The 21,754-nt window shown below is 48.8% G+C and overlaps 1 protein-coding gene across 2 annotated transcripts in view; it reads right to left on the minus strand.

Moving 5' to 3' along the window:
• Positions 1-10,326, minus strand: part of Rab6b (RAB6B, member RAS oncogene family) — a 58,821-nt gene extending 48,495 nt beyond the window's left edge. Inside the window, exon 1 of one of the 2 annotated variants that reach the window (XM_041676918.1) lies at positions 9,758-10,326. In XM_041676918.1, the coding sequence (XP_041532852.1) occupies positions 9,758-9,827 (70 nt within the window). In that variant the 5' untranslated portion in view covers positions 9,828-10,326. Of the gene's footprint in view, positions 1-1,621; positions 1,684-9,757 lie in introns of those variants that run through there. The other variant, XM_041676919.1, reaches the window with a different exon arrangement.
• Positions 10,327-21,754: the final 11,428 nt, after the last annotated feature.

A 21,754-nucleotide genomic window follows, 5' to 3' on the forward strand; every position in this document is an offset into this window, starting at 1 on the left:
GACTCCTTGGTCTCCGTCTTCCCCTCTGGCTACACCTGTGGCTCCCTCCTGGCCTGCTCACCATACTCATGAGAGAGAGGGGTGGGGTTCCAAAGGCCTCCATTGCTCTGCCCTGTGTCCCACTCCCTGCTCATCACAAGGTCAGGGGGGAATGTTTCTCTCCCTCTCTTAGAGTTAGCCAGAAGTTTATCTGCTCATCCCTCAGGACTTGGCTCTGGTGCACAGGTCACAGTTACAGCAATCTATTCCTGAACTGGGTCTGGGTCTCTAGCTCCCACCCTTGCCTGTTCTAGAAATGGGGACATAGAGACCCCGAAGAGGCTGAACAAGTCAAAGTTGTGCCTCTGTCCTCTGCTGAGCTCCAACACAGAGACGAGGTCCTCCCCACCCTGACCTCAGAGATGATAAATCCGGTACTGTTCAAGGGGTTGTCAATGCAGATGAAGCAATCGGCTACATCCATGCTGCCAAAGCTATACCAGGTGGTGTTCCACTGCAGTGGAAGACTGCCAAGACAGGAAGGGCAGGGAGCAAAGGTCATGGGCTGTGAAGGTTGAAAACCAGTCCCCAGTTGATCCCAACAGGCCACTCTTTCCCAGTTCGGGGTGGGTTCAAGAGTGGTGTTTCTCTACCTCCGCCCAGGCTCCTGGCTCTCAACCCTGGCTTTTGGAGCAGTCAGTTTAAGATTAGGTTTTGGTCTCCAAGGCAGGGATGAGCACTTTCTCTTCAGCTGTGTGGTGCTCTCAAATCTCCTCATCTTTAAGGGGAGACAGCAGCAGAGGAGGAAGTGGGGGGCGAGTAAGGGAGGACTGGCAGGAGGCTGCTCAGAGAGCCAATACCTGCTGCTCACTGCATGCTTCATCTGCCTGAGCAGCTGGCAGAGGGAAGTCTGGAAGGCCTACCACAACCTAGAACACCCCTGCCCCCAAGGTCGGAGTAGCCAGGAGCCCCAGCCTACTGTGGAGGCCAGGCAGACAGGGGAGTTCAAAGTAGTTATTTCTGGGACATCTGAGGGCAGTGTGAGACAAGGCTGTGAGTCCTCCCCTATTCCTCTCATTGTCCCAAGGCTTTTCTTTGAAGATCAAACTGAGAGAATACACCCGCTCAACTAGGCAGGCCAGACGAGGCAGAGGACTGAACTTAGACCCCCGGAAGTCCACTCTATGCTCTGAATGTCCTCTGTCGGACCTGGACCAAGTTCAGTCACTTGGACCTTCAAATTAGGATCATGAGCATGGGCCTCCTCTGTCCAAGCCTCCATGGGTCCCGCTCTCTACAAGACAGGCTCAGATACCGGCGTGGGAAGGCAAGGGTGACCCGTTAGGTCTGGCCCTGACATCAGTAGGCTCGAGCCCTACACCTGCTACTCTCCCACGCCTGCAGGCCACCAGGTTGCCCACAGCCCTGAACCATGCCCCGTTCTCCAGAAGCCCCAAGCTTTCTACTGTCATGGCAGAGTAAAGCCCTTTGACCCCTGCATCTCCATGCCTGCAGGTGCTTTCCCGCTCGTCCTAAAACCTCTGAGAACTTCCAATGGCTCTCTTAAGCAGACCAGGGCCAGAGCCTTGCTTCTGTATACAGTGCTTCCTATTTATAATGGCTGGAGCGTCTTCCCACTTACCTCAGGCTGAGTGCCGCTCTGAACACTCCACAGGCCCCAGGCCACATCACACACAGCTTCTGCTCCTGTTCGTCAGAGAAGATGAAGTGCTCTTCCCATGAGGGGCTTTGGTGGCCCTTGAAGGGATAGGCTGGTGAGTTGGTGCCACTTCCTGCCACTGAGGAGGGCTGAGCAGGGGCAAACATTAAGCCAGAGGCCCAGGTCTCCTCCTTGCTGAGTAGAGGCTGCCTCTGGGCTTTACTGGGTCCATAGACGCTTCCTCCTCACAAAGCCTCCTTTTCTTCCGTTGTCAAATGGAAGAGCCACCATGCCACGCTGAGGCTGTGGGCTGCAGCGTACCTGCAGAAATGCTCCGTGCACCTATGTGCCTTCCCTAACAGCTGCACAGTGAGGAGGGGAGGGGAAGCTTCCGTCACGATTTTACTGACAAAGCCAGCTGGCACCTGGGCTTTAACCGTGTGCCGTGTACTCACACATTTGATCTTTGTGAAATTCCAGCAAGGTCATGAACTAAGGAAAAGGAGCATGCGTGGTCCTACTGCAACCCAAACACCATCCAGACAGTGAGGGCAGAAGCCCAGGACTCGGGTGGTCTGACATAGTGATGGCTGGAGCAGGAGCTTAGGCAGGGTCACCAACACTGCCTTGGTTCTGGCTCTTTCCTTATCAGAGCCCTGGGTGCCTGAGAGCTGTCACCTTCCTGGCTACTTTCATCTTAGGTCATCAATAAGTGGAAGAAATGCCTTCTGGTGACAGGAAGTAGAGGATGGACCAAACACACCAGGAGAGAGGAGCCAGAGCGGAGCTGGCCACCCCGATCCTAACCAGCACCGCCCCCCTGCAGCTTCTCATGCCAGCACCGTGCTCATCTCCAGGCTGAAGTGACATTGTATTTCTGGCATCGTGCTTGGTGCCAGCACAGATTACAGAAGGAAGAGTGAGCTCCACTGGCCCAAGAAGCCACCCTACCCAGGAGTCTTAGGAGCCAGAGTGGAGCTGGGGACAAATAACATCTGAGTCTCCAGGACACTGTAGACCCAGGCACGCAGTCCACACAGCAGGTGGTTTGACAAGCTGACACTTTGTTTGAATGGGTTCATCCCTTGTTGGTAACTGGTTCCCAACTAGACCCTGGGCAGGAAGTCCCCAATAAAAGTAGGCTGAAGGCTGATTCTCTACTGGTCCCCTTCAAGGCATCACAAGTAAGCAATTCACTGTGTGGGGAGACATAGTGCCTGCCACAACACAATGCCTGAGTCAGTCACCAGCCTCCTTCATAGGGACCCTGCCTCTTTCCTAAGGCCTGTCCTTCCTGTGCTGGGCTCCGACACCTTTCACGGCCTGCTCTACACAGGGATGTGCCGGTTCCTCTTCAGCAATGTGTTTGGCACAGGTGTTCTGAGTCATTTATGGCAGACCTCATGCTCCTAAGTCCTCAGTGTTCTTTTGTCCCTGCTCTTGGCCCTAGGCCTGACTTTGACAATGACCTGGTCTAAATGCTTGGGTGGGGTGTATGAGAGTGTGTGAGTGAGTGTGTGTGTGTGTGTGGTGTGTATGTAGGTCAGAGGCCAACCTGTCATTCCTCAGACATAACCCCTCCCTTTTTTTGACAGTCTCTCATTAGCTTGGGACTCAGCTAGTAGACTATGTTGGCTAGCTAGTGAGCCACAGGGATATACCTGCCTCTGCTTCCCCAGTGCTGAGATTAAAAGTATTTATTGCCACAACTCACTTTTTAAAAATTTTTTTTACCGTTGTTTGTGTTTTGTTAGTTTTGTTTTTTTTCCCCAGGTGCTGGGGTTAAAGACATGTGCCACCACCACCTGACCACACCCTGCATTTAATATGAGTTTTGGGGAACCAAAAAAGTTCTTCATGCTTGCAAGGCACTCCCTTGATTAAGCTACCTCTCCAGCCCCAGCTCCAAATTCTAAATTTGCTACACGAATAGAAGGCAGAAGCCAAGCCGCTGCCTCATGAACCACAAAATGATTATCACTGCATGTTTGTCATGGGTGACCGGAAAAGTACAAAGTGCTCCTGGGGATCCTGGGGCACCAGACCTGAGGTACCTGGAGCCACCTGAGGTTAGCAGGGAAAGACACCGACAACCAGCCTCTCTATCTATTTCTTGAAGAACACTTTAGTTTTGGTTGTGAACCTAGCCTTTCATGGCTGAGCCATCTTCCCAGCCCTCTTGAAGACCACTTTAAAGAAGCAATTCTGCCCTCAGGGCTACACTATCATCTGTATCCTTCAGGAACCAGGTCTGTCCCTTGGGTGTGTCACCCCCTGGAGACAGCGCCAGGCCAAGGCACGTAGCCCCAGTTACCTAGGCTCCCACTGGTCTTGTTACCAAGAACACAAGATAAATATGTTTTTATACTAAAAATAAACTACTTTATTAAAGTGATAAAAAAATACTCATGGCACCAAAAATTTTACTTTTTGAAATGATCCCTCTTAGTTTCAAACAAAAGTCATAGAAATAAGAAAGAAAATTTGACTTTTGAAGCTCTGGCATATAATATAGACCTCCTCAGGAGTCCTGAGAAGTGAACCGGCATCCATCCTTTCCCTGGTTCTAGAAACAAAGACTGCCTGCCATTCCCAGTCCCCTTGGGACTTCAAGTCCCCAGGCCCTGCCTGGAGCCCTGTTTCCCAGCAGCCTGTATTTCTGGCTGGAACAAAAGGGCTGCCCATCTCAGGGCGTGTCTGGTACTTCTCCTTGGCAACCTCCACCAAGAGTTCCTCCATCTTTCCTTCTGCACAGTGAGACACAATAAAGGATCACAGACAGATACATACATACAGACACACACAAACACACACGCACACATGCACACATGCCCAGGATAGTAGTCCAACCCCATTCATGGCTTTTACTGTTCTACCTAACCTTTCACTTGGCTCCATGGTTCTGCCCAACAATTTCATTGTTTATATTAAGACCAGGCAGCCCTGTATGTCCAGCAACAGTGAAAGACACTGAATGGGGTTGGGTGGCAAGGGCAGGCTGGATGCAACATACACCAAGGACTGTCTGCAGTATCAGGGCAACATGGACTGACTTTAGGGGTGCAATTGTAGAAGAAAAGGACGGGAAGTTATTTTGTTACATTTTAAAAGGATTTATAATTATTTAAGGACTATAGATAATGACAACGTTATTATTCAAAAGCTGGTCATCACTACAGGGCACAGCCAGCACACTTTGTTTTCTCTCTACTGGCAAATCCTTTTGTATCTATCTTTGGCACTATTGACGCCATTTTTCTCTTGTGCTGCCTATAGTCTTCAAGTCTCTAGTCCGGATGTGGTTTGTCCCTCGGGTAGTAGTGGATCTTTTAAGAGGTGGAACCAGGGATTTAGCTCAGATGACAGAGTGCTTAGTCTAGCAGGCACGAGGCCCTGCACTCAATCCCTGGCACTCAGGAGGTGGAGTTTGGAGGGCTCAAGGTGATCCTCAGCAACACGGGGAGTTCAAAGCCAGTGAGGACTATATAAGACCCTTGGCCACCATCTTATCCCCCTATCCCCATTCCCACTCAATCGTCCACACAAATAAAAAGACAAGAAACCTTTTAGGAGGTTTCTGGTGCACTGGAGCTTGACTGGGAAGGGACTGGAAGTCATCTACCGTCCTGTGGTAATGTGACCTCACGCTCTCATAATCACTCCCAACACTGCGATGTCATCTGTTATGACAGCCTCACTAGAACCGAGCCACTTGCCAGCACCCTGTCCTTGACTCTTCGGTGTCAGCTAAAGGCACCCACTTTCCTTGCAAAGCTAGCCTGACTCGGGTGTTTCAGTGCAGTACCAGAAAGCACACTGGTACACTCTTCTCAGTGTCTATGCGAGTCTCTCCTACACACCTCTCGAAACAAACAGAAATCAAGGGTTCTAAGTCTGCACCCAACATCCAAGGTTCTCTCTCGTGTATTATCATTCAAGGGAGGGGGTAGGGAGAGAGAAAATTAAGAGAAAAAAAAGAAAGTAAGATGAGCAACTGAGGCACAGAAGAGCTTGGTGGTTTAGTCCAGGCCCCCAAGAGAACTGGTCTGACATGCCCTTCCTGACCCTGCTAAGATGGGAGCTCCCCCAGGTTTCTTCAGAGATATAAAAGGAGCTGGAAATCCTTGAGAATCTCAGGGGACTGTGCATGACCATGGCACAATGATGAAATTCCCTGAAGGAAAAAAAAAACCTGCCAAGTGTCCCTGGTAAGAAGCTCTGGCACGAGAAGACGGCAAGTGCCAGGATGCAGGGAAGCTGCCTTGACTCCTTCACTGTTAATCTGCCAACAGGCCATCATCAACTCTCACACATCAGGGATGTCGTCATCTTCAAATCAAGATATTTGGTGAGCACACACAGCCCACAGATGGGGCGGCGAGGGCAGGAGATGACTAAGACACAATCCTCTAGAAGTGCTCTGGCGGGTACCCCAAAGGGTTAATGAGCATCCTAAAATCCTTAGCTAACTGAAACAAGAGAAGAGGGTCATGGGATAGCACATGACCAACTGTTTTTTTTTTTTTTTTTAAGTACTTGTTAAAAAAAAAAAAAACAAGTTTTGTCCATTTGTGGCAAGGCAAGCCTGGGAACTGAAAGAAGGAGAAAGCTTCTGGAAGGGGAGCAGCAGGCACATCACCAAGCTATTGAAGGGCAGTTGTGTGCTGGTGGGCAGGGAGGCTGCACGGAACAGGGCTGAGCCTGTGGGCAGCTTGTCCTTAACCCTTAACTGGAGGAAGTGGGGGTCAGTCTCTACTGGGCGCCAGCAAGGCAGATCCCGTGCCTCCACCTATGCTTTCTGGCGAGCAGGCTAGAGGAAGGGGAGCAAGGGAGCTTCTCTGAAATCTCTTCCTGTCCTTGCACTCAGGCCTACGGATGCACAGGCTGGCCTACTGACCTCAGCCTGGGACAGCAGACAGCTTGCCTCAGGTACGTCCACTCTTTCTTCCCCCTTTCCTCACCACACACACCAAGATGTGTCTGGCGAGGCTCAGATGCCCTTGAAGGCTCTGATAATTTGGGAGGAAGACAGAAACCCTTCATGTCCACTTCCCCTTCAGACATTTGTGCCTGTCTGTCTTTTCTGGATGCTATCAAGGGTCGTGGACCAGCCTGGTGTGTGTCACCCTCCTGTGTTCCCCGCCATTGTCATCCATGTTAGGATTAGTCAGGAAGACCCGGACAGCTTCGTGAGCACAAACGGGACTGGATGGCCTCCCTGATGCAAAGAAATACCTTGCCCTAGGTCCCCTAGTGTCCACTGAGGCCCCATCCCCGGGCGGGGCTGGCACTGCCAGCCAGACTGTAGTCCATAGGTCATGTGATAACATTGACTCTGCTGTCACGCTCTCTTCCAGGCTGGAGGTGTGTTCCAGAGACGGGGCACTCAAAGCTTTCCCATTTGAGCCAGTTCCTTGGTACCTCTGAAGGCATCATGCCTACCTGCGATTAACTGCCCCAGGGTATCTTCTTCCTTACCCTGCTCCAAGGCTGACCCTCCTCTTTGGAGTTCAGATATCTCCCTGCCCACCAGTCTAGAGCATACCACCATATTGCCAGGAGTAGAGATCAGGAGATGTCTGTATTTCCCCTCCCCCATCACCAGCAGACCCAGCTCAGATAGGCAAGCTTATGCTTCAGAGTTCAGCGGGTTCAAGTGCCCTGGTATAGAAGGCAAGGGGCCTGCAAGATCACAGAAGAAGGGAGACCTAGGGTAGAGTTTGGATCAGACCTCAGGAGCCTCCCTCCACAGCACAGGCTGCAAAGGATGTTAGCATGCAAAAGCATGCATAGGTAAGGCGACACGGCTGGGCTTGGGGATACACATACCTCTGCAACTCACAGACACCAAAGGCTCTGTAAAGCTGAGGTAAACAACTCACTAATGACACAGCTAAGCTGAAGGAACTATTCAGGAGCTTGGGCTGTCTGCCAGAAAGTATCAAGGTGGCTAGCAATTAATCTCACTGATGGACCATGTTCCAAGGGCCCATGAACTCTACCCCCAGCTAACTAGTCCAGCATTCCTTCTAAGTCACCCAAACTATCCATGAGCCCCTATATCCTTTCTAAGAGGTTCCGGATGTGGCTTCCCCCATTGAAGGTCATCTTATTTCCCAGTGACAGGCTAGTGAAAATGTGGATTCCTGCTCCTAAAGTGCTCACAATTCACGACGGGTCTCTAGGCAAACCCTCCCTATTCCCTGGTGCTTCCTTTCCACAGAAGCATTGGGGCAAAGGCAGACTCTCACTTTTGTGACTTCTGACCTGAAAAGGGGGAGGGATTGGCAGAATTCTCAGCAAGGGTTTCCCCCATCAGCAGTGTTTCTAAGGAAACAGAGTTTTCATTCAAATCCACCACATATGATTCTTTATGGAACTGTGTTCAGATTTGGAATAAACAAAATTCTTTGAGCATAGTGCAGGCACTGAGGAAAACATGAGGCATTTTTCAGAGACAGCCATTTTTCAGAGACAGAAACTGAGTGTCTGAGAGGCCTCAAATTAGGCAGAAGACAATATAGTTGAGACTTCTTCCTCAAGGATGCTGTACACCAGCAGGTTCCCTCCTAGGGCTGAGGTACATCCAAACCCTTTCTACACAGCAGGGACGGAAGTGTCCTCTGTGACACTAGGATCTACAAAGAACTGGAAATCAGAGCCGGCTGACTACCTAGCTGGGCTGGTCTGGATCTGAAATGTCCCAAACCCAGTTCTCCAGGACTGGCAACCACGTCTTCCATTCTGATCCCAACCCTCCATATCAGGTACTGAGAGCATCAACAGACAGAAGGTGGCCATGTGACCCCCACAGCCCACGCACGCACGTCATAGCTGCACTGTGCCTGAGCCCACCAGGTCCTCCCACAGCCTTCCTTCTCTTGGACTCTAAACCAGCCAACAGGACTGGTTTCCAGAGCCAGAGCCGGAGATCCCGCCCCCTGGGGATCCTCTTCTCCTCCAGCAGAAATGCTCAGAGCCTAGCTTGTCTCTGTAACCCCCTGGTGATGGTGATGAGGCTCCTGGACCGAGGTTCATGGAGCCACACCTTCCTACAGGTATCAGAGGGGTCGCTGCTCTTCCATCTGGGCTTCCCACCTTGGACCAACCTGGGTTGCAGATACTTGGGGTGGGGAGGCTCCTGGACAGCAAAGAAACCCTCAGTCTCCCCCTCCTTTGGCTCTGGCTGGCTGTCACGGTGACCTCCCCTCCCCCAAGAAGGGCGGTGAGCTGGGAGATGGGGGTGGGAGAATCCACCGGCTTCAATGATGCTCTCTGGAGGGGGCAGGGAAGCCAGGCAGGGCGTGTCGCTTAGGCCTTTCTCTGCCCAATGCCAAGCTCCTTGATATGAGACGCTTCTGTACCATCCCCCAAGTCACCTGCTGTGGAGAGAATCTTCACTCTCATGGTCTACACCCCTGAGCCCCAAAGAGGCTAATGAATTAGTGAAGGACAGTGGGTCTAGAACCTTCTTAGTCAGATGTAAGCCTGGGAAGCTAAGCACTCTGTTCCCCTACCACCTGCACCCACTCTTTTCGAAAAGGGACAGGTGTCATGTCCCCCATTCCCGAGAGCCATCTGCTTCGGGGCTGGACTTGTCCTTTCCTCTGGTTCTGGGTAGGGTCCAAAGGGAACCCCTCGGGCGCAACCTTATTGGGGTGGGGGCAACTAGCCCCTAGCCCCACTTCGTTCTCCCAAAAGAGACTCCTGTCCCCTTGCCCACACCCTCCCTGGCACCCAGACACCTGCACCGTGCTCCGCAGCCGGTGCCGCAGTGCGAGCTAGTCAGCGAGCCCGCGAGCCCGGCGCCTAGAGCCACTGTGCTAGCCGACGCCCTCGGTCCTCCAGGACGCACCTGCACGGGGGACCCCAAGCCAGATCCCACCCTCACCCTCATATCCTGACCCTGGAGCAGCCTCCATCCTTTACCCCGGGTCCTCCCCAGCCCGGCCCCACCCGAGCCGGCCCCATTTCCCCATCTGCATCCCTTTCCTCCTCCGCCCGGGCGTGGAAGGGCCTTGGTGAGCCGGGGCTGGGAGGGTCCCCAGTGGGGTGACTGAATGGGCGGCATGGGGAAAGCACTCGGCTCCGAGCCGAGAGAATAAACCGAGTACTCACCGCTCTGCTCCCCCAGGAACACCAACTTGAATTTTCGCAGCGGGTTCCCAAAATCTCCCCCTGCGGACATGGTGCTGGCAGCTGGGGCCCGGAGAGGAGGAGGAGGAGGAGGAGGAGGAGGAAGCGGCGAAGGAGCAGGGAGGGGAGAGTAGGAGGGCGAGGGGAGGCGGCGAGCGGTGCGGGAGCCGGAGGGGGAAGGGTTGGCTGCGCGCGCCCCTGACTCCCCAGCTGCGGCCCGGCCCCGGCCTGCGGCTGCGTGTCCGATGGCGGCGACGGCGGAAAGGGAGGAGGCAGGGTGTGCGGCGCAGCCGAGGGCGGCGCTGGCTGCACGGGCGACAGTCGCGTTGTGGACGCCCGAGGCTCGGCGCGGGCAGCTAGGCACGGGTGGAGCGGGGCGCAGGGACCGAGCTGGGCGGAGGAGCGCTCTCCCCAGCAGCGCCACGCGCCCCCTCCCGCCCGCCTGCTCCGCCCGCGCCTGCGCTCTGCGAGCTCCCTGGCATCTGATGTCATGCGAGGCCCGTGGGCTTGCGGGGCTTGGGGGGCGTGCGCCAACCCCCCCTCCCCAACCGCCGCAGCCCGCCTGGGAGAACCACCTCGCCTTGTGCTTACGAGAGGCGCCCCCGACCCCACCCTACCCCCGCAGCGGAGCGGCTTGCTTGGCCCGGCTACTTCTGTTTCCCCCACCCACCTAGAAAAAAAAAGATATGACGTGGTCAGGGGGACATTTGCTTCTGGTCTTTGACACCTGGATGCGGGTCCCTTCCTCCGTCTCAGGCACAGATACGGAGAGTAGTGGTCGGACAGGCGGGAAGGAAAGGGCTAGTGCATGGTATAGTGGCTAGTAGGAAGACGTGAGAATACCTGGCGCAGACCGGGGTGGGGCTCCTCTGTCGCCCCTGGTCACCTCTAGCTCGCCCTTCCATCTAGGCCCAGACTCTTCATGGGGAGGGGTCTATGGTGTCCCCAGCAGGTCTGGCCCGTGGGAGAGAAGACGCCCTCACAGGACGTGCCTGAGGCAGACCCACTGGTTTGAATCCTAATCTACTCCATGGAAGAGAAGGCTTGGTGGAAGCCAGCTCCACTAACACCAGGACAGTGCCCAGCCTTTCCCCACCCTGAGACCACCAGTCCAACTGCACTCTTTTGCCTTGTTATTTATGTTTATTTGTATAATGAGCTCCAAGAGGACACAAGGGCAACCCCCTATTCAATCTCTGCTTTCTGGACGCACACAGCAGGGTGAGAGCAAAGGGTAGACACTAGGACTGGACTCACTCACAGGACAGCCCAGTCTAAAACATCCAGTTAATAGAGGCCTTACGAAGCCCCCTCTTTCTCTCTTGCTGCCTGCTCGTCTTGACCTCTGGCCTTCAGGGAATGCTCATTTGGAATTTGTGGTGTATGCTACACACAGAGCCAGGAGCGAATGTGCCCCATGCCTACCGTAAATTTGTGAATTTTCCCAGGGAGTATTCACTGCAGTCTCCCACCGCTTGTTAAGCCCTCACAGTAAACACCATGGAAGCGGCAGCTGAGACTCCAACTAGAATCTGAAGGACCCTACTCAGAGCTTAGGGAAGAGTCGCTGAAGCTCAAACTAATGTCTAGAACCCCAATCATTGTAACTGTTGTATTCTCATGATCTTCTTTGGTTTACAGGGCCTGGGGTTGGAGATCATGCCCCTGGGATATAAGCATGCTGTGTTTGCCACCAGACAGGATAACTCTCCCAGGTTCCACCCAACTTGAGCCCTGAGTTTGCTGCCATCTCAGGATCACCAAGCAAGGACAGTCCAACCCTCTGTCCACAGGCCAATTGTCGTGCAGGATAGCTATGAATGCTGACCAATGCAGTATTGTAATCATACGTAAACATGAGATATCGGGGTGGGTTTTTTTATTTTTATTTGCAATTTGTTGCTGTTGATTTCATTTCCTGGTTCTCCAGGGTGAGGTTTGTAGATGGCAATGTTGTGTCTTCATATCAAGAGGTGGGCATCCCTGCAAACACTCCTCAGCCACAGTCCTCTCTGCCGTTAAGTAAAGGCCAGTGGAGATCAAGACATCCAAGGAGGTCACATCCTCCATCCCATACCTCCTCTCTGGTACTACTATCTCCCCATAGCCTCTCATGCTGGCCTGAAGACATCCTTGAGGCCAGAGACAGCAAGTTAAAGTGTGTGAGAGAAAGCATGGTCTTCTGGGCAAGGTTAGCTCAGCCCTGACCACCCCTCTCTGATCACTTGATCCTGTACTGTCTCTCTGAATATCTGGTCCTTCACACACAGGTAGGGTGTGGAGGGCATTTGGGAAGGAGAAATGGAGCAGAAGACCTCTGGGCACCTCTAAGCCTCTGAGATAGCTCATGGGGCTTAGCTCCAAGTACAACTGGGGTAACCATGGACCAGAATGCATTGCAGCATTCTTCCGATGACGATACTTCTAGGTCAGATGGCAAAAGCTGGGTTGGCTCCTGTAGTCTGGGCAGTACTTGGGTACTTGGTACACACAGTGTGGTCTTCATGCTGTGGGAATCTTAGCCTCAGACACGAAGAGTCTGATCTAGTCCAAGTCTCCCACGTTTTCATCCCTTTGTCTCTTAGGGGTATTCTGTCCTGGGATATCAGGCATTTACCATGTGATAGAAAAAACAGCCACGCTATGCCTTGACATAGCAGCCCCACTAGAGAGAGTTTCTTCTGCAAGGCGTCCTTCTGGGCCATTTGTGGAGGGATGAGGGACACAGAAAAACTGTCACCACTAGGAGCACATACCTGTCTCCTAACATTCCCAATGCCCTGGGGGGGGGGGTTCCCTCACTTTCTTCCTTCCTTAACCCCCAAGCTCCCAACTATGGCTTTTCTTTCAGGTGCAATCTGTTTAGACGTACATCTCGGCACTTCCATTTCCCGTGAGTCTTTCGAGTGCACATTTCAAACTCTGTGCCATGACCTGCACTTTCCTCCTCGTTATGCTCCCAGGGTTCCTGTCAGTGCATAGAGCAGAGTCTTGCGTTCCCACGGCTGCTTTGTATTCCACTGTCTGCCCCAATTTTCAAACCATTTTCAGCAAAATGTGTCCAGTTTTTAAAGCTTGAAATAATTTTAGACTAACATAGAGGTTTCAGAAAATAGTACAGGAAGTTTCTGTGTCTCTTCATCCAACAGCCCCACAATAACATCTTACATAACCACAGTACCTTAGCACAGCCAGGAAATTAACCTTGGAAAATATACCCAGTCTTCTTTCTGCTTTGCAAATGGTACAGATAGGATTGCTCTCTACCTGTCTCTTGATGCACCTATGAACAGATTTCAGAGCTCTGCAGAGAGGAGATACATTACGCGGTAGAACCTAATGTATGCTGTCTACGCAAAGACCATTGTCAGGACCTATAGCTACCTTGCTACCCAGGTTTCTTCATGTTCTTCAAGAAGGTTTTGGCTATTTGCCCTTGGATATTTATGTAAAAGCAAACTAAAAGGATAGAATAAAAGGGGCGATTATTGTTTAAAAGGCAACTATTAATCTCAAATATTTTACATTGGTATGGATTTTTGTGTAGTGATACAAATTTAAGGTTATTTTTGTTATGCTGTATTTATGTTTCTACTCTTGTAGAGTAGATATTGTACTTATGAAGCTCATTAAAAATGTAATGTATAATTTAAAAATACAGGTTAGTAGTTAGTCATCTATAATAATTAAACTTGTAGTCATATTAGTTATATTTTCAAGGTTAAACAGGGATATATTTTAGACAGTAAATGGTCTTCAAACACTTCTGAGACTTACACATATGGCATTTAAGATGTTTTAATAACCTAAGTTTTTTTTTTATGAGAGTGAGACATGCTCCTAGTAGTACTAATTTGCTTCAAGAAAAGGATGATGGGAATCAAAGAACTTCCACATGGAGTTTGCTTTTGCTGTGTCAAAGTTAGCCACTATGTAAGAAACTACCCTTGCCTTCACTACTGACAGTATTTTGTCCAAATTAGATGTGCAGGACACAAAATAAAGTGACTGCTGAGACAGGGTAGGACAAGTCCTTCAAAATTCCTGCTTCACAGAAAAGTCTATCAGATATCCAGACCTCTAGGCCCAAGACAGATGCCACAGTGTTGTAGTCAACTGCTTCTGTCATTTCTATAGTTTTGAAAGAGGTTTGCTCTGTACTTCCTGTTTACTTAGGTTATTATTATTATTATTATTATTATTATTATTAAGATAGGGTTTCTCTGTAGCTTTTGGAGCCTGTTCTGGAACTAGCTCTTGTAGACCAGGCTGGCCTCGAACTCACAGAGATCTGCCTGCCCCTGTCTCCCAAGTGTGTTGAAATAGGAGCGGCGGGGCTGCGTCCCCGGCACCCGGCCGCCCACATGGCTAGCTCTAGCTTATGCCCTGAAATAATTACACGGAAACTGTATTCTTTTAAACACTGCCTGAACCATTAGTTTCAGTTTCTTATTGGCTAGCTCTTACATATTGATCTAACCCATTTCTATTAATCTGTGTAGCCCACGAGCTGGCTTACCAGGAATGATCTTAACCTGCGTCTGTCTGGAGTGGGAGAATCATGGCGACTCCTTGACTCAGCTTCTTTCTCCCAGCATTCTGTTCTGTTTTCTCCGCCTACCTAAGGGTTGGCCTATCAAATGGGTCTAAGCAGTTTCTTTATTAATAAGAAATCACTCCCACATCACAAGTGCTGGTATTAAAGGTGTTTGCCACCACCACCTGTTGTAAGGAGAGAGGGGCTGCCTGTTTGTCCTGCCTGCCCAGCTAGCTTACACCCAAAATAACCACACAGAAAAGTGTATTAATTAAAACACTGCTTGGCCATTAGCTCTAACTTCTTATTGGCTAACTCTTACATATTAGTTTAACCCATCTCCATTAATTTATGTATCGCCATGTGGCATTGGCTTACCGTATATTCTAACCTTCATCCATCTCAGGCAGAGGATCCATGGAGGCTCTAACTCTGCACTTCTTCCTCCCAGCATTCAGTTCTGTCTTCCCCGCCTACCTAAGTTCTGTCCTATCATGCCCAAAGCAGTTTCTGTATTCATTAACCAATGAAAGCAACATATGAACAGAAGAACCTACTACACCAACCACCTGGCTACTTAGGTAATGTTATATCCTAATAGTTCTATGGTTTTGAAAGATGTTTGCTCTTTACTTCCTGTTTATTTGGGTAATATTATATCCTTCTCAGGTATCTGATGGAGTTGAAGTTGAGATAGTTAACAGTCACAGTTTTCTTTGTTACTAAATTCAGAAAAGAAACTCACAAAAGAGGTATAATGTGTACAAGGTGGAGAGACATAAAGCTTAAATTGTTTATCTAAGAAAATGTTTTGGAGGTTTAAAAAGATAGTTTTAGGTTGGTAATACAAGTTGAATTAAGTACCAAAATTTGGACTAACCAAGATAGGGTAGATAATATAGCAGTTTCTTTGAATTTGCCAAATAGACTGGATATTGTGAATGTAATCCTTACTTGATGATTGTTCTTATTGTATGTAGTTTTACTGTGTTGAGGCTAAAACCTTTCCTTTTTATTTAGCCCAAAGGGGGGAATGTTGGGGGATATTTGATCACACTGTGAACCCCAAGTTTGCATTTGCATCTATTAAATAAAACTAACCTTGGTTCAGGAGGCTGAGTTAGCAACTAGTTGACAGAAAGTAATCATAGAGCATCAGAGGTCATTGAGTAGACATAAAGACACACAGGAAGTAGTAGGGAGGGATTTTGAGTGGCATACCTTTTTTTGTTTTGGCAGAGCAGAAGAATGGACATTTGGGGAGATGCCAGCAAGGAGAGGTTAGCTAGTTGCTACTCAACCTCTCTGAGCTAGCAGGTTTTCACCCAGCCTTTGAATCTTGAGTTCTATTTATAAAACAGAATGATAGAGATTTAGTGAAACCTACCTTCAGCAGCAGCATTAGAGCTGGTGCCTATGGGAGCAGATTTCCTGCCAGGCTGCAGCCTAGGCAGCAAGCCACTGCCTGAGAAACAGGCCAGTAACTGTGGTGTCTCAATTGCTGGCTGAAATAGCAGTAGGTTAAGGCACAGCTGTGCTGTGCCAAAGATAAAACAACAGAAGTCATTATAGATTCCCAAGCAGTTGCAAGAAAGACAAACCCTGTGGGTCCTTTATCTTCCTCTCACTTCCCCCGTGGTTGCATCTCACCAGCTCATTGTCATGGTCTGTATACAGGCAGCCAAGGCAGCCAAGGAAAAGGCATTCCTATCAACATGAGGAACCTTCTGTTCCAGCTTTCCTGTCAGTCATTGGACCATTTCATCTCCTTAAACTCGTCATCTCAAGAACTGAATGGAAATTACATAGTACTTTGGGGCACTAGCTTTTCTTTTCCACTCATGATAACTCCCTGGAGATTCTTTTTTTTTTAAGATATATTTATTTATTAAGTATACAACATTCTGTCTCCATGAATGCTCGCACGCCAGAGGAGGGCACCATATCTCAGTACAGATGGTTGTCAGCCACCATGTGGTTGCTGGGAATCGAACTCAGGACCTCTGGAAGAGCACCCAGTGCTCTTAACCACTGAGGCATCTCTCCAGCCCTCCATGGAGATTCTTGAGTTCCTTTTTGTTCCATTAGGTTCCCTCCATTTACTGAGACATAAGCCATGGTGTAGATGATGGTAGTCTGTTTATTCCCTCACCCACAAAGGATGCAGACATTCTTTGGATAAGCCTTACTCAGTCATAATAAATTGTTCTTTTACATACAGTTAAAAATTCCATCTACTAAAATTTTGGGACTTTTCCTCCCTATGTTTGGGAGTGATGTTGGCCTGCAGTTTTCTTCTCTAATAATGCCACCGCTTGGTTTGGGTATCAGGGTCATATTGACCTCACAAAAATGAACTGAGAAGTACAAGGGCGTCATCGATTTCTGGCAGGAGTTTGTGTAAAATTGGATGGAAGGACTGGAGGGATGACTCAGTGGTTAAGAGCATCACCTGGGCTTCCCGAGGACCAGGTTTCTGTTTCTTGCACTTGCATCAGGCAGCTCACGACCAGCTCCAGGGACTCTGAGCCCCTCTTCTAGCCTCCACAGGGACCCACATACGTGTGGCATACACTCACACAGACACGTATAAAGGTTTTCTTTTTTGTTTTTTTGAGACAGAGTTTCTCTGTGTAGCCCCGACTGTCCTCTGTAGGCCAGGCTGACCTAAAACTCAGAGATCTGCCTTTGCCTCCCGAGTGCTGAGATTAAAGGTGTGAACTACCAGTACCCAGCTAAGATTTTTTTTAAATGAAAAATTATTTAAGTGGCACAGAATTAGCTAATGAAGCCATTCATTCCTGGTTTCCTTTATGGAAAGATTTTTTTTTAAATACTAAGAGATCCAGGCCCTAGCAGATCTGTGAGCCAGCAAAAGAAACACTTTGTCCCTGTACCCAGAGCCAGAGAAAAGCACCCTGACTCTGTAATCAGAGCCAAAAGAACACACTTTGCCCCTAGAATCAGAACCTGATAAGAAATTCATCCTGGCCCTATAATTGGAGCCTAAAATATAAAATGGACCAGAGAAAGAAACACAGTTTGGCCCTGAAATCAGAGTCATCTCTGCCCCTGACACAAAACCAACCAATCCCTGAGCAGGAAAAACCAGCCAATCCCTGAGTAGGAAAGCAGTAACCCCTAATCTAGAGGCATGACCTTTTCTCAACTTCAGCCTAGGGAAGTAGTAACCTCTAGCCTAGAGATGTACTATGACCTTTTCCAGCCCTTAATCCAGAGGGGGCAGCCAATCATAAGCCTGTAGGCTTGGAATTCCCCAAGTAAAACCACTTTGGAAATCAGTGTTTCGGTTTCTCAGGAAATTCGGGATCAACCTACCCCTGGACCCAGCAATACCACTCTTGGGAACATACCCAAGAGATGCCTTATCATATGACAAAAGCATTTGTTCAACTATGTTCATAGCAGTATTATTTGTAATAGCCAGAACCTGGAAACAACTTAGATGCCCTTCAATGGAAGAATGGATGAAGAAAGTGTGGAATATATACACATTAGAGTACTACGCTGTGGGAAAAAACATTGACTTCTCGAATTTTGCATGCAAATGGATGGAAATAGAAAACACTATCCTGACTTAGGTAACCCAGACCCAAAAAGATGAACATGGGATGTACTCACTCATAATTGGCTTCTAGCCATAAATAAGGGTCACGGAGTCTACAATTGGTGAACCTAAAGAAGCTAAATAAGAAGGTGAACCCAAGGAAAAACATATAGTTATCCTCTTGGCTATGGGAAGTAGACAAAATTGCCAGAGCGAAAATTGGGATCTTGGGGGTGGGGTGGGATGGGGGTAAGGGGAGATGGGGAGAGAAAAGTGAGAAGGGGAGGATGGGGGGAACTTGGGGAAACAGGATGATTGGGATAAAGGAAGGTTGGATAGGGGAGCATGGAAGCACAATTCTTAGTCAAGGGAAGCCACCTTAGGGTTGGCAAGAGACTTGAACCTAGAGTGGCTCCCAGGAGCCCAAGGCAATGCCCCCAGTTAGTTCCTTGGGCTGCTGAGGATAGGGAACCTGAAATGACCCTATCCTATAGCAATACTGACGAATATCTTGCATATCACCATAGAACCTTCATCTGGTGATGGATGGAGATAGAGACAGAGACCCACACTGGAGCATTGGACTGAGCTCCCAAGGTCCCAATGAGGAGCAGAAGGAAGGAGAAGATGAGCAAGGAAGTCAGGACCACAAGGGGTGCACCCACCCACTGAGAGAGTGGGGCTGATCTATCGGGAGCTCACCAAGGCCAGCTGGACTGTGACTGAAAAAGCATGGGATAAAACCGGACTCTCTGAACATGGCGGACAATGAGGGCTGATGAGAAGCCAAGGACAATGGCACGGGGTTTTGATCCTACTGCATGTACTGGCTTTGTGGGAGCCTAGGCAGTTTGGATGTTCACCTTCCTAGACATGGACGGAGGGGGGAGGACCTTGGACTTTCCACAGGGCAGGGAACCCTGACTGCTCTTTGGACTGGAGAGGGAGGGGGAGAGGAGTGGGGGGAGGGGGAGAAGGGTGGGAGGAGGGGGAGGGAAATGGGAGGCTGGGAGGAGGCAGAAACTTTTTTTCCTTTTCTCAATAAAAAAAAAAAATCCCCTTCCCACACTGCTAGGGTCTCTCCTGATCTGCTCCTGTTGCTGCCATCGCTGCTCCTGATTGGCAGAGGGACCCAAATTAACTCGCAATGAAGACTCTGCCTTTGCGTTGGAATTAGTCTCCTGGTGGTTATTTGGAGATCTGGACTTTGGGCTTAACAATACCAACTCAGTGTCTTTAGTCAGTATTAGGCTCTTCAGGTTATCTGTCTGTCTGCTTGAAGGGACACCAACAGTGTCTTTCAAGGAATTTGTCCACTTAAGCCATACAATTCATTTACATGAGTTATTTGTAACATTGCCTTATTAATCTTTTAATTCTATAAGCTCTCTAGTGATACGTCTCCTATTTCGGATATTGACAGTTTATATATTCCTTCTTCCCTGCTCCCTAACGTTCTGTCTAGAGATTTATTGGTTGCTTTAATGCACTTTTGATTTATTGATATTATTTGTTGTTTTACCTTGTGTGAGCCTCATGTGGGCAAGCCTAGCAGCTGGGAGCTCATGAGGGCAGCCACCCAGCCATATGCAGAAGATGCTGCTTTTGGCCTCTGGGTCTTACAGTCTTTCTCCCTCGTCTTCCATGATGTTCCCTGAGCTTTGGAAGAAGGGTGTCAAGCACTTTACTTTGAAGCCATAACCTTTGTAGTGGTTTGAGTGGGAATGGTCCCCATAGGCTCACAGATTTGAGCTCTCGGTCCCTGATTGGTGGCACTGTTTGGGAGGTTATAGAATCTTTGGAAGGTGGAGCCATGGAGCCTTGTCGGAAGAAGTATGTCAGCTAGGTCAGGCTTTCAGAGGTTCTAGCCTTTCCCCATTTCCAGCTTATTCTCTCTGCTTGGGTTTGAAGACCGCTATTCCCTGCTGGGGCCACCAGCCGCCACTCTTCCTGTTATTATGGACTCTCCCACTGGAACTGTAAACCAAAATCAGCTTTTTCTTCTGTAAGTCATATCTAGTCATGGTGTTTTAGCACAGCAACAGAAAAGTAAATAATATGCCCTTCATTCCCCCCCCCACATATGCTCATGACTATATATGTATTTATTCCAACATTAAAAGTCCCCATAGTCTTTAATAATTTCAGTATTTTAAAAGCCCAAAATCTCTTAACTGTCAGCTCCTAGAAAAAAAAGAAAACAAAACAAGTTACACACTTCCAACATATATAAAGCCACAGAGGAAATATATTTAAAAACGAAAGAACCAGGGCATAGCAGGGAACAATCACACCAAAGTAAAACCAAAATCCAACAGGGCAAATAGCAAATCCTGCAGCTTCCTGTCCAGCATCTGGAGCTCATGATATAATCAACTGGGCTTCAAAAGGCTTGCATAGCTTCGCTCCTCTGGCTCCGTCAGTTGCAGCACGCACAGATTCTCTCCTAGCCTCCTACAGCATGCCTGCAGCAATCCTTGACAGATGTCGCACAATCCTGACATCTCCGATGTCCTAGGGTCCCCGTAACAACTGAGGTCTCATTTCTAAGCTTCACACAATGGCCTTTTACTATCTCTGTTCAGGGACTCCACCCCTGCCACACACTGCCAGGCCTCAGCTGCTCATCTAGGGTCCTATCCTCCATCTGTTTGAGTCTGCTGCTAGCTTGGCATGGAGTCTGGTACCCTTGAACCAGTCACATCAGCTTCTGGGTGCCAGTCTGGAGAAGCATTTTCTTAGGTAGTTGCTTTCAAGGAGCAGGGAACTCCAAAGTTGGGCTTTCTTCCTTTAAGTGAGTTTGCATCTTCAAAAGATGGAGCCCCCTATGTGGTGGGTTTGTTTTTTTTTTTTTCCTTCGGGACACTTTTCTTGGAACTGTGAGCTAAAATAAACCCCATTCCAGTTAAGTTTCTATGGCTGTGATAAGCACCATCACCAAAAGCAACTTGGGGAGGAAAGGATTTATTTCACCTTGCATATTACAATCTGTCATTGAGAGAACTCAGGCTAGGAACTTGGAGGCAGGAGCTGAAGCAGAGGCGGTAGAGGAATATTGCTTACTGGCTTGCTCCTCATGCCTTGCTCAGCCGTCTTTTCTATAGAATCCAGGACCACCTGGTACTGCCCACAGTGGGCTGGGTCTTCCCACACCAGTCAATCAAGAAAGTGACCCAAAGACTTGCCTATGGACCAATACAATGGAGGTGTTCTCTCTGCCAGGGTCTTCTCTTCCCAGATGACTCATTTTGGTTCAAGGTGGCAAAAAAATGAGCCAGTACAAGCCCTTTCCCACTGAAGTTGGTTTTATTAGAGTATCTTATCACGGTGACAGGGAAATAAACTAAGATATGGTTATGCATTAACTAACAATAGAGCTTGATTCGCCTATTAGCCTGTATTCCACTTTGGTTCTCTTGATAGCCTAGTTTGCATGTGACATTTTCTTAAGTAAAAGTATTTATTGTGCTAATTCCTACAGATTTAGAGTTATACATCCACTGTTACAGCATCACACAGAACAGTCTGAGTCCTTTCTCTCACTCACAACAATGAATATATCCCTTCTCACCAGTCTCGGGAAGCTCCTGATCTGCTTCCTAGTCCTATGGCTTTGTCCTTCCCAGAATGTCACACAAATGGGATCATTCAATACAAAGCCTTTGGGATCTATTTTATCTCACTTAGAAAAATTGCTTAAGCTTCATCCATTTTGTGGAATTGCTAAATTGTTCATTTCTTTTTGTTGCTGGTAGCATTCCACCATTTAGATACGCTATTGTTTTTTTTTTTTTTGAAATCGGTTTGTCAATTACAATATAGTTTTATTGTTTCAATTTGGGGAAATTATGACTAAAACTGCCCTCAGCATTCA

This window comes from Microtus oregoni, unplaced genomic scaffold (assembly GCF_018167655.1).
Source record: "Microtus oregoni isolate MIOR12 unplaced genomic scaffold, Mior012 000028F_ref0000031, whole genome shotgun sequence".
Lineage (NCBI taxonomy): Eukaryota > Metazoa > Chordata > Mammalia > Rodentia > Cricetidae > Microtus > Microtus oregoni.